This window comes from Cricetulus griseus, chromosome 2, assembly GCF_003668045.3.
Source record: "Cricetulus griseus strain 17A/GY chromosome 2, alternate assembly CriGri-PICRH-1.0, whole genome shotgun sequence".
In the NCBI taxonomy this organism is placed as follows: Eukaryota; Metazoa; Chordata; class Mammalia; order Rodentia; family Cricetidae; genus Cricetulus; species Cricetulus griseus.
This window is the reverse complement of record NC_048595.1, coordinates 27405672-27423337: the sequence shown is the minus strand read 5'-3', so window position 1 is coordinate 27423337 and position 17666 is coordinate 27405672. Positions and strand designations below refer to the sequence as shown.

Sequence of the window (17666 nt, the reverse complement as noted above, 5' to 3'; positions counted from 1 at the left end):
TGTGTGTGTGTGTGTGTGTGTGTGTGTGTGTGTGTGTGTGTGTGTGTGTGTGTGTGTGTGTGTGTGTGTGTGTGTGTGTGTGTGTGTGTGTGTGTGTGTGTGTGTGTGTGTGTGTGTGTGTGTGTGTGTGTGTGTGTGTGTGTGTGTGTGTGTGTGTGTGTGTGTGTGTGTGTGTGTGTGTGTGTGTGTGTGTGTGTGTGTGTGTGTGTGTGTGTGTGTGTGTGTGTGTGTGTGTGTGTGTGTGTGTGTTGTGGTGTGTGTGGTGTGTGTGTGTGTGTGTGTGTGTGTGTATGTGGTGTGTGTATGTGTGTGTGGTGTGTGTGTGTATGTGTGTGTGTGTGTGTGTGGTGTGTGTGTGTGTGTGTGTGTGTGTGTGTGTGTGTGTGTGTGTGTGGTGTGTGTGTGTGTGGTGTGTGTGTGTGTGTGTGTGTATGTGTGTGTGTGTGTGTGTGTGTGTGTGTGTGTGTGTGTGGTGTGTGTGTGTGTGTGTGTGTGTGTGTGTGTGTGTGTGGTGTGGTGTGTGTGTGTGTGTGTGTGTGTGTGTGTGTGTGTGTGTGTGTGTGTGTGTGTGTGTGTGTGTGTGTGTGTGTGTGTGTGTGTGTGTGTGTGTGTGTGTGTGTGTGTGTGTGTGTGTGTGTGTGTGTGTGTGTGTGTGTGTGATGTGTGTGTGTGTGTGTGTGTGTGTGTGTGTGTGTGTGTGTGTGTGTGTGTGTGTGTGTGTGTGTGTGTGTGTGTGTGTGTGTGTGTGTGTGTGTGTGTGTGTGTGTGTGTGTGTGTGTGTGTGTGTGTGTGTGTGTGTGTGTGTGTGTGTGTGTGTGTGTGTGTGTGTGTGTGTGTGTGTGTGTGTGTGTGTGTGTGTGTGTGTGTGATGTTCTGTAGTCCTGTGATTAGAATCAGTCTTTTCTTTTTCTGTTTTGGAGTGTGTGTGCATACGCCTTAAACATATATGCATACACGTGTGGAGACCTGAGGCTGATATTCAAAGTCTTTCTCAACACTCATCTTATTCTTGGAGACAGATTCCTTTAGTTGAATCTGGAGCTCCCTGGCTCTGGCTACCCAGCTTGTTCCAGGGGTCTCCATCTCTGCCTTCTAAGTGCTGGAATTACAGGTGCCCTGTTGTTCCCACCTTGCTTTTACATGCATTCTGAGGAATGGCTGAGTCTGAATCTCCTTACCCTGGGATCCCTTAGGGCTTGATCAAGCTCTAGCAGGTTAGGCTTTAGTCATTAATTTCACGTGAGACAGACTTTGTGAAGAAGAAGAAAAATCTTTGACATGTTTTAAAATCAGTCCTGTTCCCTTCCACTGTTGAATACACATGGGGAATCCCTCAACTCCAGTATTCGCTGTAAGAACCTGGAAGTGCTCTGGGAACGAAACCCAGAAATGCGGGAACCTGAAAAATGGTACTCCCTGGAGATTTTGTCCCTCGGGCTTGTCTACAGTGAGTCTCTAAGCAACTTATCAATTGCAATTTGGGTTTTCCTACTGGATCCCATGATGGTTTCTGCTCCCAGGTCTCTACTTCTGCAGTTTCCTCATGGATAGGACAAAATACCCAATAGAAGCAACATAGTGGAAGAAGGCTTTGTTTTTAGTTTACAGTTTCCTGGTGGGTGAGGTTCAGCATCTGAGACCCCATCTGCTGCCGCAGGAGATGGTATATGGCTTGTATTGTGTTCGGTAAGGTCGGGAGCCTGGAAGCCAAGACCACAGGCTGGAATTGGGGCCAGCTATCACCTTCTAGCCCTGTCCCTATGGTTTTATGTCTGATAGCTAGGCCCTATATTCAAAAGGTTCCACAGCCTCCCAAAACAGCGCCCCCAACTGGGGACCAAGTACTCAAGCCGATAAGCCTGCGGTTCCCATTTAGGATTCCCATATACTGGATTCTCCTGTCCTCCAGTCGCTCTAGCCAGTCTGGGAGAGAGTGATTGCTCTATGACTTCATACTTACAGACTCAAGAAAAGTTGATTTTTCAGTTGCTTCTTAGGTGGAGTAATGACTTACTTCCTCGCTTTTCATACAGCAGACCAGAAACTGGAAGCCACGTTTTTTTGTTTCTTTTACTTTCCCCAAATAATGCAAACAATCCAAACACCCATCAACAGGCATCTGGATAAACGAAAGGCGGCATATCTATGCACAGTAATGATAGTTAACAATAAAACAGAACAAGCTACTCAGACATACTACACATCAATAAACCTCAAACCCGCTGAGCACAAGAAGTCAGACCCAGAAGAACACCCAGGATGTGATTCTATTTGTATGAAATGTTCAGGGAAAAAAATCTTTGGAGACAAAAAGCAAATTAGTGGTTCCCTGGGGCTGCTGGTGCAAACAGTAAAATAGTCGCAGGGGGTTTTACTGGAAGATGGAGGAGTTCTAAAATTGGATTGTGGTGTACCCACACGACTTCTTCACTTACTCAAAACGACCATATACAAAAGACAAGTCAATTTTGTGAAGTGCAAATAATATCTCACGAAAGCTCATTACTGAAAAGAATAAAGGGTTATCTATAAACACATGACAGTATCAAATAAGCAATGGTTCACCTTACCCTGATGGCTCAAGCTCAACCCCACCCCATTTCACTCTTCTTTATTACCTGTATTTCCTCAAAATGGCAACAACAGATAAAACACATGGCGGACATTTCTCATATCCTTGCAACTTTTGAAAATAGCTGCACATGGTGGCGCATGCCTTTAGTCCCAGCACTCGGGAGGTAGAGGTGTTGGATTTCTGAGTTCCAGGCCAGCCTGGTCTACAGAATGAGTTCCAGTACAGCCAGGGCAACACAGAGAAACCCTGTCTCAAAAAAAGTTTTGGGGATTGTAATATATTTACATCATTTCCCCCTTCTTTTTCCTCCCTTTATCACCTCCCATGTAGTTCCTTTGCTCTTTCTCAAATTCATGGTCTCCTTTTCTTTAATTGTTGTTTTACACACACACACACACGCGCGCGCGCACGCGTTCGAGAGCGTGTATTCCTAAATACAGAAGTACAACCTGCTCAGTCTATGTAATGTATGTATATGTTTTCAGGAATGACCATTTGATATTGGATAACCAATCTGTGTACCTGTCCCTGGGGAAGACTGTTTCTCTCTGCTCCCTGCATCCTAAATTGCCTGTGGTTGTCTATGAGTTGAGGCCTGGTGAGCTTCCCTTCTTTCATGTTGGCATATCTGACAAGGTGGCATCCTTGTTCAGGTCTTGTTTAGGTAGCCATGTTGGTAAGACTTCTTGGATATAGCTTCTCTGACATTTCTAGGAGACACAATCTTACAGCAAGCCTCCTGGTCCTCTGGCCCTTTCTGCCCCTTCTTCTGCAAGGATCCCTGAGCTTTAGGTATAGGAGTTGTGGTGAGGTTGTATCCATTGAGACTGAGCTCCACAACTTTGCATTTTGATTGGTTGTGGTTTTCTGTAATAGTCGTCATCAGTACTGGTTGGTTTTGTGTGTCAACTTGACACAAGCTAGAGTCATCAGAGGAAGGAGCCTTAGTTTAGGAAATGCCTTTGAGGAGATACAGCTGTAAGACATTTTCTCATTTAGTGGTCAATGGGGATGGGCCTACTCCATGGTGGATGGTGCCATCCCTGGGCTGGTGGTCCTGGGTTCTATAAGAAGGTAGACCCAACAAACCACGGAACACCCCTCCATGGCCTCTTCATCAGCTCTTGCCTCCGGGTTCCAGCCTTGCTTGAGTTCCTGTCCTGGCTTCCTCCAATGATGGACTATGATCTGGAAGTAAAAGCCAAATAAATCCTTTCCTTCCTAACTTGCTTTTGGTCATGGTGTTTTGTCTCAGTTAGAAACCCTATCTAAAACACCGTCTGTTATAAAGAGAAGTTTCTCTGATGAGGAGTCACAGTGTTAAATTTGTACTGTTCTATGGGTATACTTGACTTACCATCCCCTGGTTGGGTGTTTCTAGATCTCCTCCATACACAGCCATTAGGAAAAGCAGTGTGTGCCATTTTCCCATCTGCCAACAATGAAGCAGAGGCCCTTTTGCTATGATCTGGCTTCTCCTTTTGCCCATTAGATGAGAATCTTATTGTTGGTTTCAATTGAGTGTTTAGTCATAAGGAGAGGTGACACCTTTCTCCATCCATTAATAGCTTGTCTGCATTGTTGTTGTTGTTGTTGTTGCTAGTGGAATACCCCTGCTTTTCCTGTGCACATGCTTACACTGGAGTGTGTGTCTTTCTTGCCGGGTCTAAGTGCTTTTTATAACATTAATTCTTATGCAGCTTTCTGTGGTGCAGATGCTTCAAGTTAGCCTCTTGCCATTCACAGCATTGAAGCCTCGTGCTACTTCTTTGGGGTTAGCAGTCTTGCTCCCACATTTTCTTACTTTATTGAAACACTTAGGCTTTTTCTAGCCCCATATCATGGACAGTTGGCCCCTATTTTCTATTTTTGGTAATTTTATAGTGTTCTCTTTCCCCTTTCTCTTATTTTCTTGCTAATCTTTAATTCATCTGGAAATTGTTTTGATGCATGGAGTAAGATTGGAATCTAGAGACCCAGGGATGTGTCGATGTGTCTTAGTGCTCGAATGCTTGCCTAGCATGTATGAAACGGAAAAAAAAAAAAAAAAACACTGAAATCGCAAATAATAGAATAATTGTCAGGACACAATTAATGAATAATTCATTCTTTGGCCGCTGCTGTGAAACATCTTCTCATTCATGTTTTAGATACTTGTCTCTGCTTGAGCCTCTTTCTAAGGCTTTTTAATCTCATTCTCTTGATCTCCTGTGTTTTCAGACGCTATTACAACACGGTTTTAATTATTTTGGCTTAATGATATATTTTAAAATCTGACAATACAAGTCACCTTTCATCATTCCTGTAAAGACATTTTTTCAGTCATTATGTTATGTTTAGCTTTCACATTTTAGAGTCATTTTTCCAAGTAAAAGAGAGGTCTTTTTTTGTGGTTGTGATTGGAGTTGAATTAAACTGAAAAATGATTTTGGAGAAAAGTGAGACCTGAAATTTTGCTTTCCGAGAAACAGCAGCATTAGAGCTATGTGTGTGTATGTCTCTGCCTCAGTCTCACTGCCTCCTGCCAGGGACTCACTATGGAGCCCTGGCTTGGCTGAAACTCACAGATATCCACCTGCCTCTGCCTTCTGAGTGCTGGGATTAAAGGCTTGTGCCACCACTTCTGGCTTGGTTATCTCTCTTGCTTAAGGTGTTTTATTTGTTTTTATCATAAATTGTTGGAATTGCATGTTTATATTTGGGTTATTATTGGTTGTTTAATATGTGTGCTGATGTTGTTAAGGGGGACCTTTTTCTCTTAAGTTTCTTTATGAGTTCTCACTGAGGCACTGTTAATATGTGCTAACTAGTTATTTAACTCTCCTTAACCATTCTCCCCTGTCTTTATGGTAGGGCGTTGATTTTTTTCTATTGCACCCACTGATGCAATAGTAGCATTGAGGTTCCAGGCTTCACCAGCCAATTCCTGGTTGGATCTGAGGCTGGCTCCACAGAAAGGAATGGATGCCTGATGCTATAAACTTGCTCAAAAACCTATAACTAGGGATATGCAGGCCTTACAGAGAAAATTTACTACTGATGATTTGATAAATGCTTGTGCAGTTAAAAATGCCTTCTAATTTTTTTTTCTCTTTATACCCACAGATTAGGGCAACCTTGGTCATCAGAAAAGCTTCTGTAGGCTATATGCAATGGTCAGAGATTCATAACTGGTCAAAGGGCTAAGAATAAGTGTGTGTTGCATATTCATCCCCAAACAGGACATGCACATTAGCCCTTTGAGGCCCAGGGAACATTGCAGAATGCAGGATGGGGAGACAGTAAGAGCCAGTGGTTAGGGAAGAAAGCTGTAAAATGCTGACTTGTAGGTGTGGCATGGCCGCTGCTATCATGAGCATACAGCGACTGTGACCACCTGCACAAGGCATGTATATGCACACACAAGAAAGAAAAAGTCATGAAAATAGAGAAAGACTAGCTGGGAAGGAGAGAGACAAGAGACATAATGGGGAGTGAATATAATCACAATACATTAAGATTTATACCATGTGCAAATAAGAATTTGCACCTTTGCAGAAGTCATGCCTCTCAATTCACTTTCTATTTTGTTTTGTGGGTTAGTGGTGCAGTGTAACTCTTTCCCAACACTTTTTTATTTTTCCTTTGACAAGAACGCATCTAGTGTTTCATTAGATAACCCTGTGATATGAAGGCTGGTGTGTGCTAACGTTGCTTGAAGGAAGTGTCTTATTAAACATTCTTCATGGCAGTAGACACTGGATTTCATCAGATGCCTTCCTGATTCTTGAGAGTTAATCGTATTTTCATTTCCTTAGAACTATTGATGTGGTGGAATGGTACTCATGGATTCCTTTATATTGAACTCATCTTGCATCCCTGAAATAAAACTATGTGGTCATGGTATGTTAGCCTTGTAATATTCTGGTAGATTCTACTTGCCAGAACTCCATTAAGAATTTTCATAGCAGTGTTAAGTTGGTAATCTTATTTTGGCCTGTCAGATTTTGTTAGCAGGACTTTGCTAGTTGGGCAACATGTATAATTTTTGAACATGGAAACTATCCAGGATCTTCTTGAGCAGTGGGGTGGGAAGACCTTACCCATATAACCTGCACAGAGCATCCTTGCTGCAGCCCCACAGCTCCCTCCCACACACGGCTCTGTCATCTCTCACAGGAGGAATCTTTGAGTATGCGGACGGCCCCAACGCCCAGGTCATGAACGCCGAGGAGCATGCCTTTCGATTTTCTGCCAACATCATCAACAGGAACAGGACTCTGCTGCCCAACACAACCTTGACTTATGACATTCAGAGGATTCACTTCCATGACAGCTTCGAGGCCACCAAGAAGGGTGAGTGTGCACACCCTTGCTGTGCACTTTCAACTTGGAGGACAGGGATGGGGGACTGAAACCTTTCCCACTTGGTCTGGGGGCCTGATTCTTTTTCTGTTTAGAGTAGCCTGTATCAATCCCCGAGGAGCAGGGGAGGGGGCTGCGAGGACATCCCAGGCTAGCCAGGCATGGTGCTGTAGCCTGCAATGCCAGCAGTCAGGAAGCTGAAGGAAGGTCATGAGCTCCAGGCTACTCTGGGCTATATAGCAATTATAAAGTCAGCCTCAACTACACAGGGAGACCCTGGGAGGCTATGAAGGGTGGTTGGTAAGCAGATTAAAGGTAGACAGGACCTGAAGTTGCCTGAGAGGAGGCCAGCCAAGGCCTCCTCTTTGAACCAACATGAACATTTTCAAACTTGAGTTTTCTTTTCTATTAGTTTTATTTTGAATGGACAAATATTATAGCTATTTGTGGTATAGGTTGTGCTGTTTGGATAATGTGAGTCTTGAATATTGCTCAGATCGGAGGACCTCACACATCCACCACATGTAGCATTCATAATTTCCTTATGGTAAGCACATTGAAAATTCTCTCAGCTATTACAAAATATGCAAAACATTATTATTAACCACAGTCACCTTGCTACAGAACTTATTTTATCTTCCATTGGTATCCTGCTCAAGCAGCAATAGGTAGCACACACATAAAACAGATACTGTATTAGCCCAAGAGCACACCATCTGCCTGACATAAAAAGACTTCATGAAAATGGCACACTGCTCAGTGCCTGCAGCGACTTGACCCCAGAGGCTACAGAGGAGGCCTGGATCTGACCCTGGTCCCATATTCAGTGTGTGTCTGCTTTCTGTTGCTGACATCACCACTAAAAAATCCTGGCTCACAATAGCAGGTTGTGTGAGTTCCGTTCAAGTAGTCCCACACCTGAATTCTTAAAAATAAGATAAAAACAGATTAAAAGAGAGTGAAATACCACTGTCAACAGGTACACACACTCAAGAAAGGAAGGGAGGGAGGAAGGGAGGGAGGGAGGGAAGGAGAGAGAGAGAGAGAGAGAGAGAGAGAGAGAGAGAGAGAGAGAGAGAGAGGAGGAGGAGAGAGAGAGAGAGAAGAAAGAAAGAAAGAAAGAAAGAAAGAAAGAAAGAAAGAAAGAAAGAAAGAAAGAAAAAACAGTAACTAAGTTCTCAGTTCCTGGGTGAGTAGCCAGTTGCCAGTGTGCTACACAGCACACCCAAGTACACAGTGGTTTTTTGTTGTTGTTGTTGTTACTGTGTTCTTTAAAGATTTCTTTACTTTTGTTTTATGTGTATGAGTTTTGCCTGCATGTATGTATGTATGGGAACCACATGCATGCACTGCCTGCAAAAGCCAGAATAAGGTGTCAGATCCCCGGGGAAATGAAGTTTGATTATGAGCTGCCATGTGGATGCTGGGGACTAAACCCGGCTCCTCTGCTAGAGCAACCAGCGCTCTTAACCACTGAGCCATCTCTCTAGCCCCATTGTAATGTCTTTTAAAAGACAGCTTGTATACATAAGTTCATGCATGTGTGCATGCACACAGTTAGCCCTCCAGGCCGGTGGGCTCTACATCTATGATTTCAACAAACCGTGGACCAAAAACACCAGGAAGGGGAAAAAAAGAATTTCTTCTGTACTAAACATATATAGACTTTTCTGTGTCATTTCCCCTAAACAATAAGCACAGCGCCTATTTACATAGCATTTGCATTGCATTGTGGGATGAGGCGTCTTGAGACGATAGAGCATAAGGCATAGTGTGTGGAAGATATATGCAAATACCAAGTCCCTCTGTGCCAGGGACCCAGCATCTGTGAGTCTGATATCTGCAGGGGGTCCTGGAACCAATTCCCTGCGGATCCTGAGGGAGACTGCATATCTGAACTATATTTTTACATATATATTTCATTCAAATTCAACTTAAAGGCTTAGATAACTGGAAATAGCTTCCATAGAACCTTCGATTTCCATGTAACCATTTAAAGATCTCAAGCCTAAGGAATCTCATTTCCAAAATGACTAGGTCATCCTTTCCGAAATATGATATCATAACCCATCAAAGCTCATATCACAACTTTTAGTTAAATCATTGGGTTTTTTATGTACTTTCTCTTCTCCCTCGCATTACTGAAGGGAAGAGTCTCTTTTGACATTTGCTCTATTTCTGGGGCACCTGGAGGATAAAGGACTATAGTAACTGCTCAGGATGTTACCTGCTCGTGGCTCTGCTTCCCAAAACCCCACAGTGGGTTAGCTTTTGAGCTCAGAGCTTCTGCAAATATGGACACTGGCATCCCTAACACTCTGACCTCAGCCGTGTTGGACAGAGTGTGTCTATTAGAGTGCTTAGGACTGTGTCTGACTTTAATAAATAGGACTTCACTCTGGGTACACCAGGCTCCCCGCCCTCCACACACTGGACCATCAGTGAAGGGCCTGACTCCCAAAAAGGCTTTCCCTGCTGCCCCTCTCTTCTCCTGTGTGTGTAAGGTCAGAGGCACCATGAGGTCGAGCCACTAATGTCTGACACTCATGAGCCTCTCTGCACCCTAGCTTAGTCCTGAACCCTGCCTCCCTGGACTAGTCTTGATTGTTCTCAGGATACCCTGCAGCCAGCACCAGGGAGCGAACGATCCATGGTCCTGCCACTCTGACACCCGTGTGCAAATGATTACACTGGATCAGACCTAGCCACAGAATTTCAGGATTCAGCAAATGCCTGGAGTCAGATCAGAGGCCCTCATGGGTTCAACCAGCCCGAAGGCTATGCTGCCAGGCTAGTGATGTTTTGTGCATAGATACCTTCCCCAGCCTGGTGTCAGCATAACACAGTTTGGGATTCCTCCCAGGACTTACACCCCCTATGCATTACTGCCAGGTTATCCACAGACACCAGCAGCAGAACCATCCACTCCCAGAAGTCAGCCATAGTCTTTCCTTCCATATTAGATTACACAGATTACTCCCCTAAAGCCTTGGAGAGCGTGCCCCATCCCCAGGTCATCATTAAGCCATGGCCAGTATAGCGGCAGCTTGACCTTCCTGCCACATCTGGGCACCCAGTCCCTGTTCACCTTGGTTCTGATCCCTTCAAATAAGGACACCCTACCCGTACCCAGGCTTGTTTGTGTTGAGCTAACTTTTGCAATCTCAACTCCTTGGTGTGTGTGTGTGTGTATGTGTGTGTGTGTGTGTGTGTGTGTGTGTGTGTGTGTGTGTGTGTGTGTGTGTATGGTTGTTTCTGTGTCTTCTACTAGACTACAGTCCCTGTTAATGTTTCATTACTGTACTATATAACCTAGTGTCCTAGTTTGCTTTATGTTGCTATGATAAAACCTGACCAAATCCAATTTGGAGGAATGCCAAGTCAGGGAGAGACTGGAGGCAGGAACTGAAGCAGAGACCATGTTTACTGCTTCTCTTCCCCTGCTTGTGCTCAGCCTACTTTCTTTTTTTTTCCAGGTATTTTTTATATATTTGAATTACAAACAAGATTGAATTACATGACGATCCCAGTTCCCTTCTCCCTCCCTTCCTCCTCTACCACCCCCCAATTAAAATCCTACCTATCATATGTCCTTTCTTCAAATCTACACCTGACTCAACCTTTCTGCTTCCTCATGACCTCTGCATCCTTCCTTTTCTTCCCTTCTCACTCTCGTAGCTTCCTCCCCCCTCTTCCCATGTTCTCAATTGCTCAGGGGATGGTGACCCTTTCCCCTTCTCCAGGGGCAAAGCTTGTCTCTTTTAGGGTCTTCCTTGTTTACTAGTCTCTCTCAGCCTGCTTTCTTATACAATCCAGGACCACCTGCCAGGGTGGCACAGTAGGCTGGACCCTCTTTTTGTTGTTGCTGTTTTTCGAGATAGGGTTTCTCTGTGTAACAGCCTTAGCTCTCCTGGAACTCACTCTGTAGACCAGGCTGGCCTTGAACTCACAGAGAATCACCTGCCTCTGCCTCCCGAGTGGACCCTCTTACATCATCAATCAAGACAATAGCCCACAGACATGCCCACAGGCCTGTCTGATGATGGGAGCAATTCCTTAGTTGCAGTTCTCTCCTCCCAGGTTTGTGTCAAGTTGGCAGTACTAACCAGAGCACCTATCATGGACCCAGAGTCATTCCTGAGGGTTTGATCTGATATACAAGTGAGAGACGGTGTTAACAAATCCCTGGTATGTTAAAGTCACTTTAAATTTCTCCTGATAATCCCAGAGGGAAACAAAGCTTCACCCCTCTACAGATCACATCCAAAATATTAGGATGTTGGGACATAGGACCAACAGCTACAGTAGCCAGAGAATGGCAACGAATCATACAAGTGCTGGCACAAACAGGAGGGTCTCAGCTGTGTTCTGAGGGACCTCTGAAGGGCCGTGGGAAACAGTAAGGACAAGGGCAACATGCAAAGCAGGCTGGATGGGCAGGAGGGCAGGAATGCACTTGGGTAATCCTGGTGAGCATTTGCTGTGTGACTGAAGTTAGGGGTCACAAGGTGAGAAAGGCGTGGGTAGCCGGTCCCTGCCACTGCAGGACTTCTGTTTTTCCTGGCTGGGAAGATGGTCCCAGGACTTCGAGCCACAGGGAATGATGCAGGAGAAGTAAGTCCAGCCTGAGCTTGGTCAGGGAGTATTCAGAAGAAACAAACCTGTCTAACCAGTTCAAGGCAGCATCCCTAGCACCCAGATCAAGCCAGAGAGCAGGCAAGCTGTTCTAGGCCTCTGGGAGCCCCTGTGACCATGCTATCTGCTTGTGGCTGCCATCACTCCATGCTGCTGGCAAGCAGTGCTTTGACCTGACCTCAGAGGTCATGTGGTCAGAATCACTCAGCATCTCCTTTACGAGCTTTGCTTATTGGCCCCATGACCCATCCCTGAGAGTCACCCGTAGAGTCAAATCCAGCAGTACCCCCCAGCCCTGCCCTCGTGGGTCATCATGACTGATGGCCCTTTGAAAATGCCATCTCACTCTCCATGAGCCCTTGAGTGCCTCCCTCTCGGGAGTTACTGATGCAGTGTTTCTGTGAACAGCTGTGTGCTTGTCTTCAGGGACACAGGTACCCAGCTTTGTTGAGTTTGTTTTTAGGAGTTGAAGCATGGGGTCACAGTGGTCATCGGAGTAGTTTCATAGGTGCACAAATTTGCACTCCCACAGCAGTGCACAAGGCTGCCGGGTGTTCTCCATCTGTGCTGACATGTAGGAAGGTCACTTAGACTTTTTAAGATTCTTTTAAAAACAATTTTAAGCCATTGTGTTGATTTGTTAAGTGGTTGTCTTATTGTGGTTTTCTTTTATATTTATCAGATGATTAGACAATGGAAGTCCCTTTTAATGGGGAAAGACCTCGTAGGGCTCAGTGCAGGAGGAAGGACTAATTCAGCCAGAGCCAGTCGGGTAGGTGGTGCCAGGTTTTGTACTTCTGTGTCCCATGGCCCCATAAAACCTAACATGCCCTAGTCTGCTAATTTGAATATTGAATAGGTCATTTGAATATTCATTTTCTCCTTTTTGGAGCGCTTCTTTTTTAACCTTTCAATGACCTTTTAAAAACTGAGTTTTGCTTGTCATTTCCTTGTTGATTTAAAGGAGGTCTTTATATATTCTGGCAAGATTCATTTTGGGTGTGTGTGTCAATACTACATTCCTATATGTATTATGTCCATTACATGTGGGATTGTCTTTCATACTCTCTTAGCAGTCATATCTCATGAGAAGCAAAGTCTTTAATTGTCAGAAGTCTGATTTATTAGTAATTTTCATTGTGTGTTCTGGTTGAGAAGTTTTTATCTATCCTGAAGACTGTCTCCCCTAGTTTCTTCTAGGAGTTCTGTGATTGTGTCTTTCATGGTTGGCTCTCTAGTCTGTTTCTGTGTGTGGTGAGATGTGACTGTTGAGATTTATTTCTTGTACACAAGGCTGGTAGGATGGATTCAGCTTCATGCAGCATTGTTTGCATGTATTTACGTGTCTTAGTTAGGGTTTCTATTGCTGTGAAGAGACACCATGACCACGGCAATTTTTTTTTTTTTAGTTCAAATTTAGAACAAGCTTGCTTCACATGTCAATCCTTCCTCTCCCACCCCTCCCCCCAACCCCCACCTGTTCCCCACCCTATCCCTCCTCCGATCCCCAGGGAGGGTATGGCCCTCCATGGGGGCTCCCCAAAGTCCACCACATCATCCTGGGCAGGGCCTAGGCCCTCCCCCATGTGTCCAGGCCAAGAAAGCATCTCTTCACGTGGGATGGGCTCTCAAAGTCCCTTCTTACACCAGGGAAAAATACTGATTCACTACCAGGGGCCCCATAGAGTGCCAAGGCCTCCTTATTGACATCCACATTCAGGAATCTAGATCAGTCCAGACCACGGCAATTCTTACAAAGGAAAACATTTCATTGGGGCTGACTTACAGTCTCAGAGGTTTAGTCTGTTATCGTCATGCTGTGACATGGTGGATGCGGGCAGACATGGTGCTGGAGAAGGAGCTGAGAGTCCTACATCTGGATCCACAGGCAGCAGGAAAAGAACTGTGTTCCACACTGGGCATAGCTTGAGCATAGGAGAACTCAAAGTCCACCCCCACAGTGACACTCTTCTCCAACAAGGCCATACTTACGCCAACAAAGCCACACCACCTAATAGTGCCACTCCCTATGGGGACCATTTTCTTTCAAACCACCACACTATTCATCTACTAAACCTTTTGCATAGAAAGATATTTCTATCTAGTCATTTTTCTGTTTACAACCAAAATCTAGAAATGGATGAAAGGACCATCTAAAGAGAACAGATAGGTTGGCACATAATTAAACAATGGTGTTTTAATCAGCCACAAAGGAATAGACTCAGGTAGGGGTGTGCCTTAGTGGTACAGAGCTTTCTGGCATATGCCTTGGGTTCTATCTCCAACACACGCACACGAAAACGTCAGCAGGGGGCTTTAATGTATGGCACTGTGTCTCAGGTTTTCAAACCTGGCAGGTAGCCTCCCACTTTCACAGATGGAAGCCATGCTGTCTGATCCTCCAGGCATTTCTTCTGCTGGGCTGGCTCCCACTGAACACTGCCCCCCTTCCCCAGGAGCTGAACACTCCCCGGGTCCGTATCCTTTTGATCTTTGATTTTCAGGCTGCATTCCTCAGGAGCCTCGCTAGGACCCTTCCAAGGAGATGCACTTAGGCACAATTCTGAAGAATCCACTGATAATTAATTGTTTCTAGATGGACGTTAGCACCACCATTCACCCCCTGTGAGCTGGATCCAAACACCTTAGGTCATGTGGGGCAAGGGGACACAGCAGGACAAAGCCTGGCACCATCTACCCCACCAGCTCTGGCTGAATTCATCCTTCCTCCTGCTTGCAGCCCAGGAGGCCTTTTCCCTATTAAAAGGGACTTTCACTGTTGCCTTTATTTTGAAGTGTTTTGTGGAAAATTAAAAGAAGAATGTCTGCCAAGCAGGATCTGAGCCAGCAGCCCAGAAAGCACTGTGTTTTCTTCCAAACCTGGCCAGAGCAGGCTGGAATCGACCCAGCACTCCCCAGGCTCCTCTGCCTGCACTTATTCTCTGGGTGGCTCAATTCCTTTTAAGACACAAATTGATTGGGATAATTTCAGCTATAACTACAATTGCCATGGAAGGGAGGGCGTGCTCAGGCTGGGGACTCCTACAATGACTGTGAACCATCGAGTTACTGTAAAATGACCAGAAAATGGATTCAAAATTGAAGCCACAAATAATGTAATTACTGCAGTGTATGCACAGGACTGCCAGGACAAGGTTGGCTGCTGCCCTGGAAACATCTGGAGGCAAGGCTGCTATTGTTCCTGCTACTGAACCTCTGTCCTGGGCCTTGTTGGTAGCAGAGTTCTTCCATCCTGGAAGATTCTTAGAGAGTAGAAGAAACATGGAAGGACTAGCGGGCGTATGGAGAGAGGGGACAAGGAGAAAAATAAGTGGAAGTTGGGAATGAGCCCAACTAGGTCTAGACTGCACCTTTGGGAGAATGGAGTCTAGTGTGGACATTACTGTCATCTGTCACCACCACAAATGTCAGCACCACAATTGTTGTCATCCTTGTCCATGCTATTACCTCCATCCCTACCTCTGCTGCCATCCTCTTCATCGTTGCTATGACAACATCATCATCGCCACCAGTCTTGTCAACACCAACATCATCCCTCCTTCTGTCCTCAACACCATCATTTCCCTGATGACATCTTTATCAGCAGCACCATCCCACAGGTACAACTGTCCACAGAAGCCCCATTTTGTATCTCCTTTTCTCTCTCCAATCACATCTCTTGCCATCCCTGCTGGCTTCATCTCCATGACTGTGATGCCACAGACATCTTTGTCACCCGTAGTGTCCTCTACACCATCATCAGCATCTCAACACTGTCTTCTGCGTTGTACACCTGGCGCCCGTTCTACTGACTCCTGTCTCAGCCAAACATGATGCTCAGCCCTTGGTCCAAGATAGGAGCATCACATAAAAGGGTGGTCATTTAAGGAATGGAAGAGATGCTACATCTTTGGTTGCCTGTTTCAAGGTCAGAGCAAAGTGAGAGCTCATGAAGCAGATTTATTTTTTGGAGTGGTGTAAGGGTGGTTTTTTGATATTCTTTACTTTTTTCTTTTTCTTTCTTTCTTTTTTTTTTTTTTGAGCGGACACAAGTCATTCTGTCAAATCTTCAGTCTGAACATCCTAGCAGAGGTGTACATCCTTTAAAAAAATTATCACATTTGGTGCATGTGTGTGTGCACACACATACTTGGGCCTGTATGTATGTAAAAGAGACGGGATGGGCTGGGATTGGTGTATTCATCAATGTAGGAGAGGAAAGAAGACTTTAACAATGTGTCAGCCTTCCCAGTGGTTCATTATTTAGTCTTGGAGACCCCATTTTACAAATCTTTTAAACAAAATCTCTATGGAGTATAGAGCTTAGAGAGCGTGGACTGGAGCTGCTGTTGGAGACAAGGCAGTCATGGCTTCCCCAGTAAAACCTACAGATGCAGAGGTATTCCCTAGGTAGAGGATCCTAAACTAAGAGTAGAGAAATTGAACTGAGAGCAAGCAAGCATGCATGCATTCATTTCTCTCTGCTCTTGACTGTGGCTATGATGCGACTAGTTGTTTGAAGCCACTGCTGTGATTTCCCTACCGAGGTGGACTGTCACTTGTAAACTCAAATAAACCCATTCTCTCCTAAGTTGCTTTTAGGATATTATATCACAGCAACAGAAATGAAGGTGGAACACAGGTCTAAGAGGCACCTTAAACATCCAGATGGCATCACTGAAAGAGAAGGGAGATGTTAATATCAGGTCTTAGGAAACAGGGAGGTAGAAGCAGGAGTCCCCAGTCAGTAGATGTTTGCTTTTCTATTTGTCTGGAATCTGGGATGCCACCCACGAAGACATCACGGTTGTATAGCGTGCTATAGGGTTGGTGCGCTCCACAGCTGGGCTTATAATTGTTTCTTCTTACCTCTCTGGTGTCAGATGAAGGAGAGCCTGTTACAGCCCCGTTGCACAGATGAGGAAACTGGGACTTCATGAGTTATTCTCACTGCCCAGAGTACTTCTGGATCTTTCTCTCATGGGTTCATGGGATTGTCCAAATGACTGCCCACTCCCAGTGTGCATAAAACCTCACTGACCCCTGTGTCCCCCTCCACTCTCTTGCAGCCTGTGACCAGTTGGCGCTGGGTGTTGTAGCCATCTTTGGGCCATCACAGGGCTCATGCACCAATGCAGTCCAGTCCATCTGCAACGCCTTGGAGGTGCCCCACATCCAATTGCGCTGGAAACACCATCCCCTGGACAACAAGGATACCTTCTACGTGAACCTCTACCCCGACTACGCCTCTCTCAGCCACGCCATCCTCGACTTGGTCCAGTCCCTCAAGTGGCGATCAGCCACTGTGGTCTATGATGATAGCACAGGTGGGTGGTTAGACCTGCTGAGACTGGAGGAAAGGGGAAGCGAGCAGAGCCCCAAGATTAGGGTTGTCTGCTTGCCTAGCAGAGCTGCCTCCCAGGAGAAGGTCGGTCCCATCTACACCAGACACCAACAGCACTGACACTCGCTGCTAGGATCTCTCACACCCGTGCATACCAGCTGCACGCATACCTTATTCAACCCCAGCCCGGCTCACACCTGACTCTCCCCTCCCCAGTACACCTGCATCATCTTCCGTAGCAGAGTACCAGGATCTGTGGTTGGCGCTTGCCAAGCATTGACCGGTGCTCACACTCCCATGGCCATGGAAATCCCTGCTCTCCCACCTGCTGGCTGGGCTGCCACTCCCTGCCTTCACCTCCCCATGGGGAGGCTCAGGAATAGAGGGAAGAGTATACATAGAAACCTGACTGGAAGCGCAGGGGAGGTTAGTTCCTGATCGTCCTGTCACCTGCACACAGCACCCTTCCCCCATTTCTTTGCCAACCCCCAGCCACCCCTGTTCACTGTTCATGCCCACTGCACTCAGACACCAGCTTCCTGCAAACTTACATGATTGCTGTCCCCAGCCAGGGTCAGGTCTGACCAAGCTCGCTCTAGGCTTGGGTCTCATCCACCAGTGAGGAGGAAGGAAAAGCCTGGGTTCTGAGTTTCAGCTGAAGCTGGACCCCGACCCCGTGCAGAGGTACCCGTCCTGCACTTATGCCTTGCCCAAGTGGAATCACGTTGGACTTCATTCCTCTGCACAGAGCCAGCTTATCCCAGTCCT

At 45.8% G+C, this 17666-nt stretch overlaps 1 protein-coding gene across 2 annotated transcripts in view; it reads left to right on the top strand.

Moving 5' to 3' along the window:
- The window catches only part of Grik3 (glutamate ionotropic receptor kainate type subunit 3), a 214035-nt gene that overhangs the window by 126226 nt on the left and 70143 nt on the right, over nt 1-17666 (top strand). For both annotated transcript variants that reach the window (XM_035438913.1, XM_035438914.1), the window contains exons 2-3: nt 6734-6910; nt 16624-16881. In XM_035438913.1, coding sequence (XP_035294804.1) covers nt 6734-6910; nt 16624-16881 — 435 coding nt within the window. The remainder of the gene's footprint in view (nt 1-6733; nt 6911-16623; nt 16882-17666) is intronic.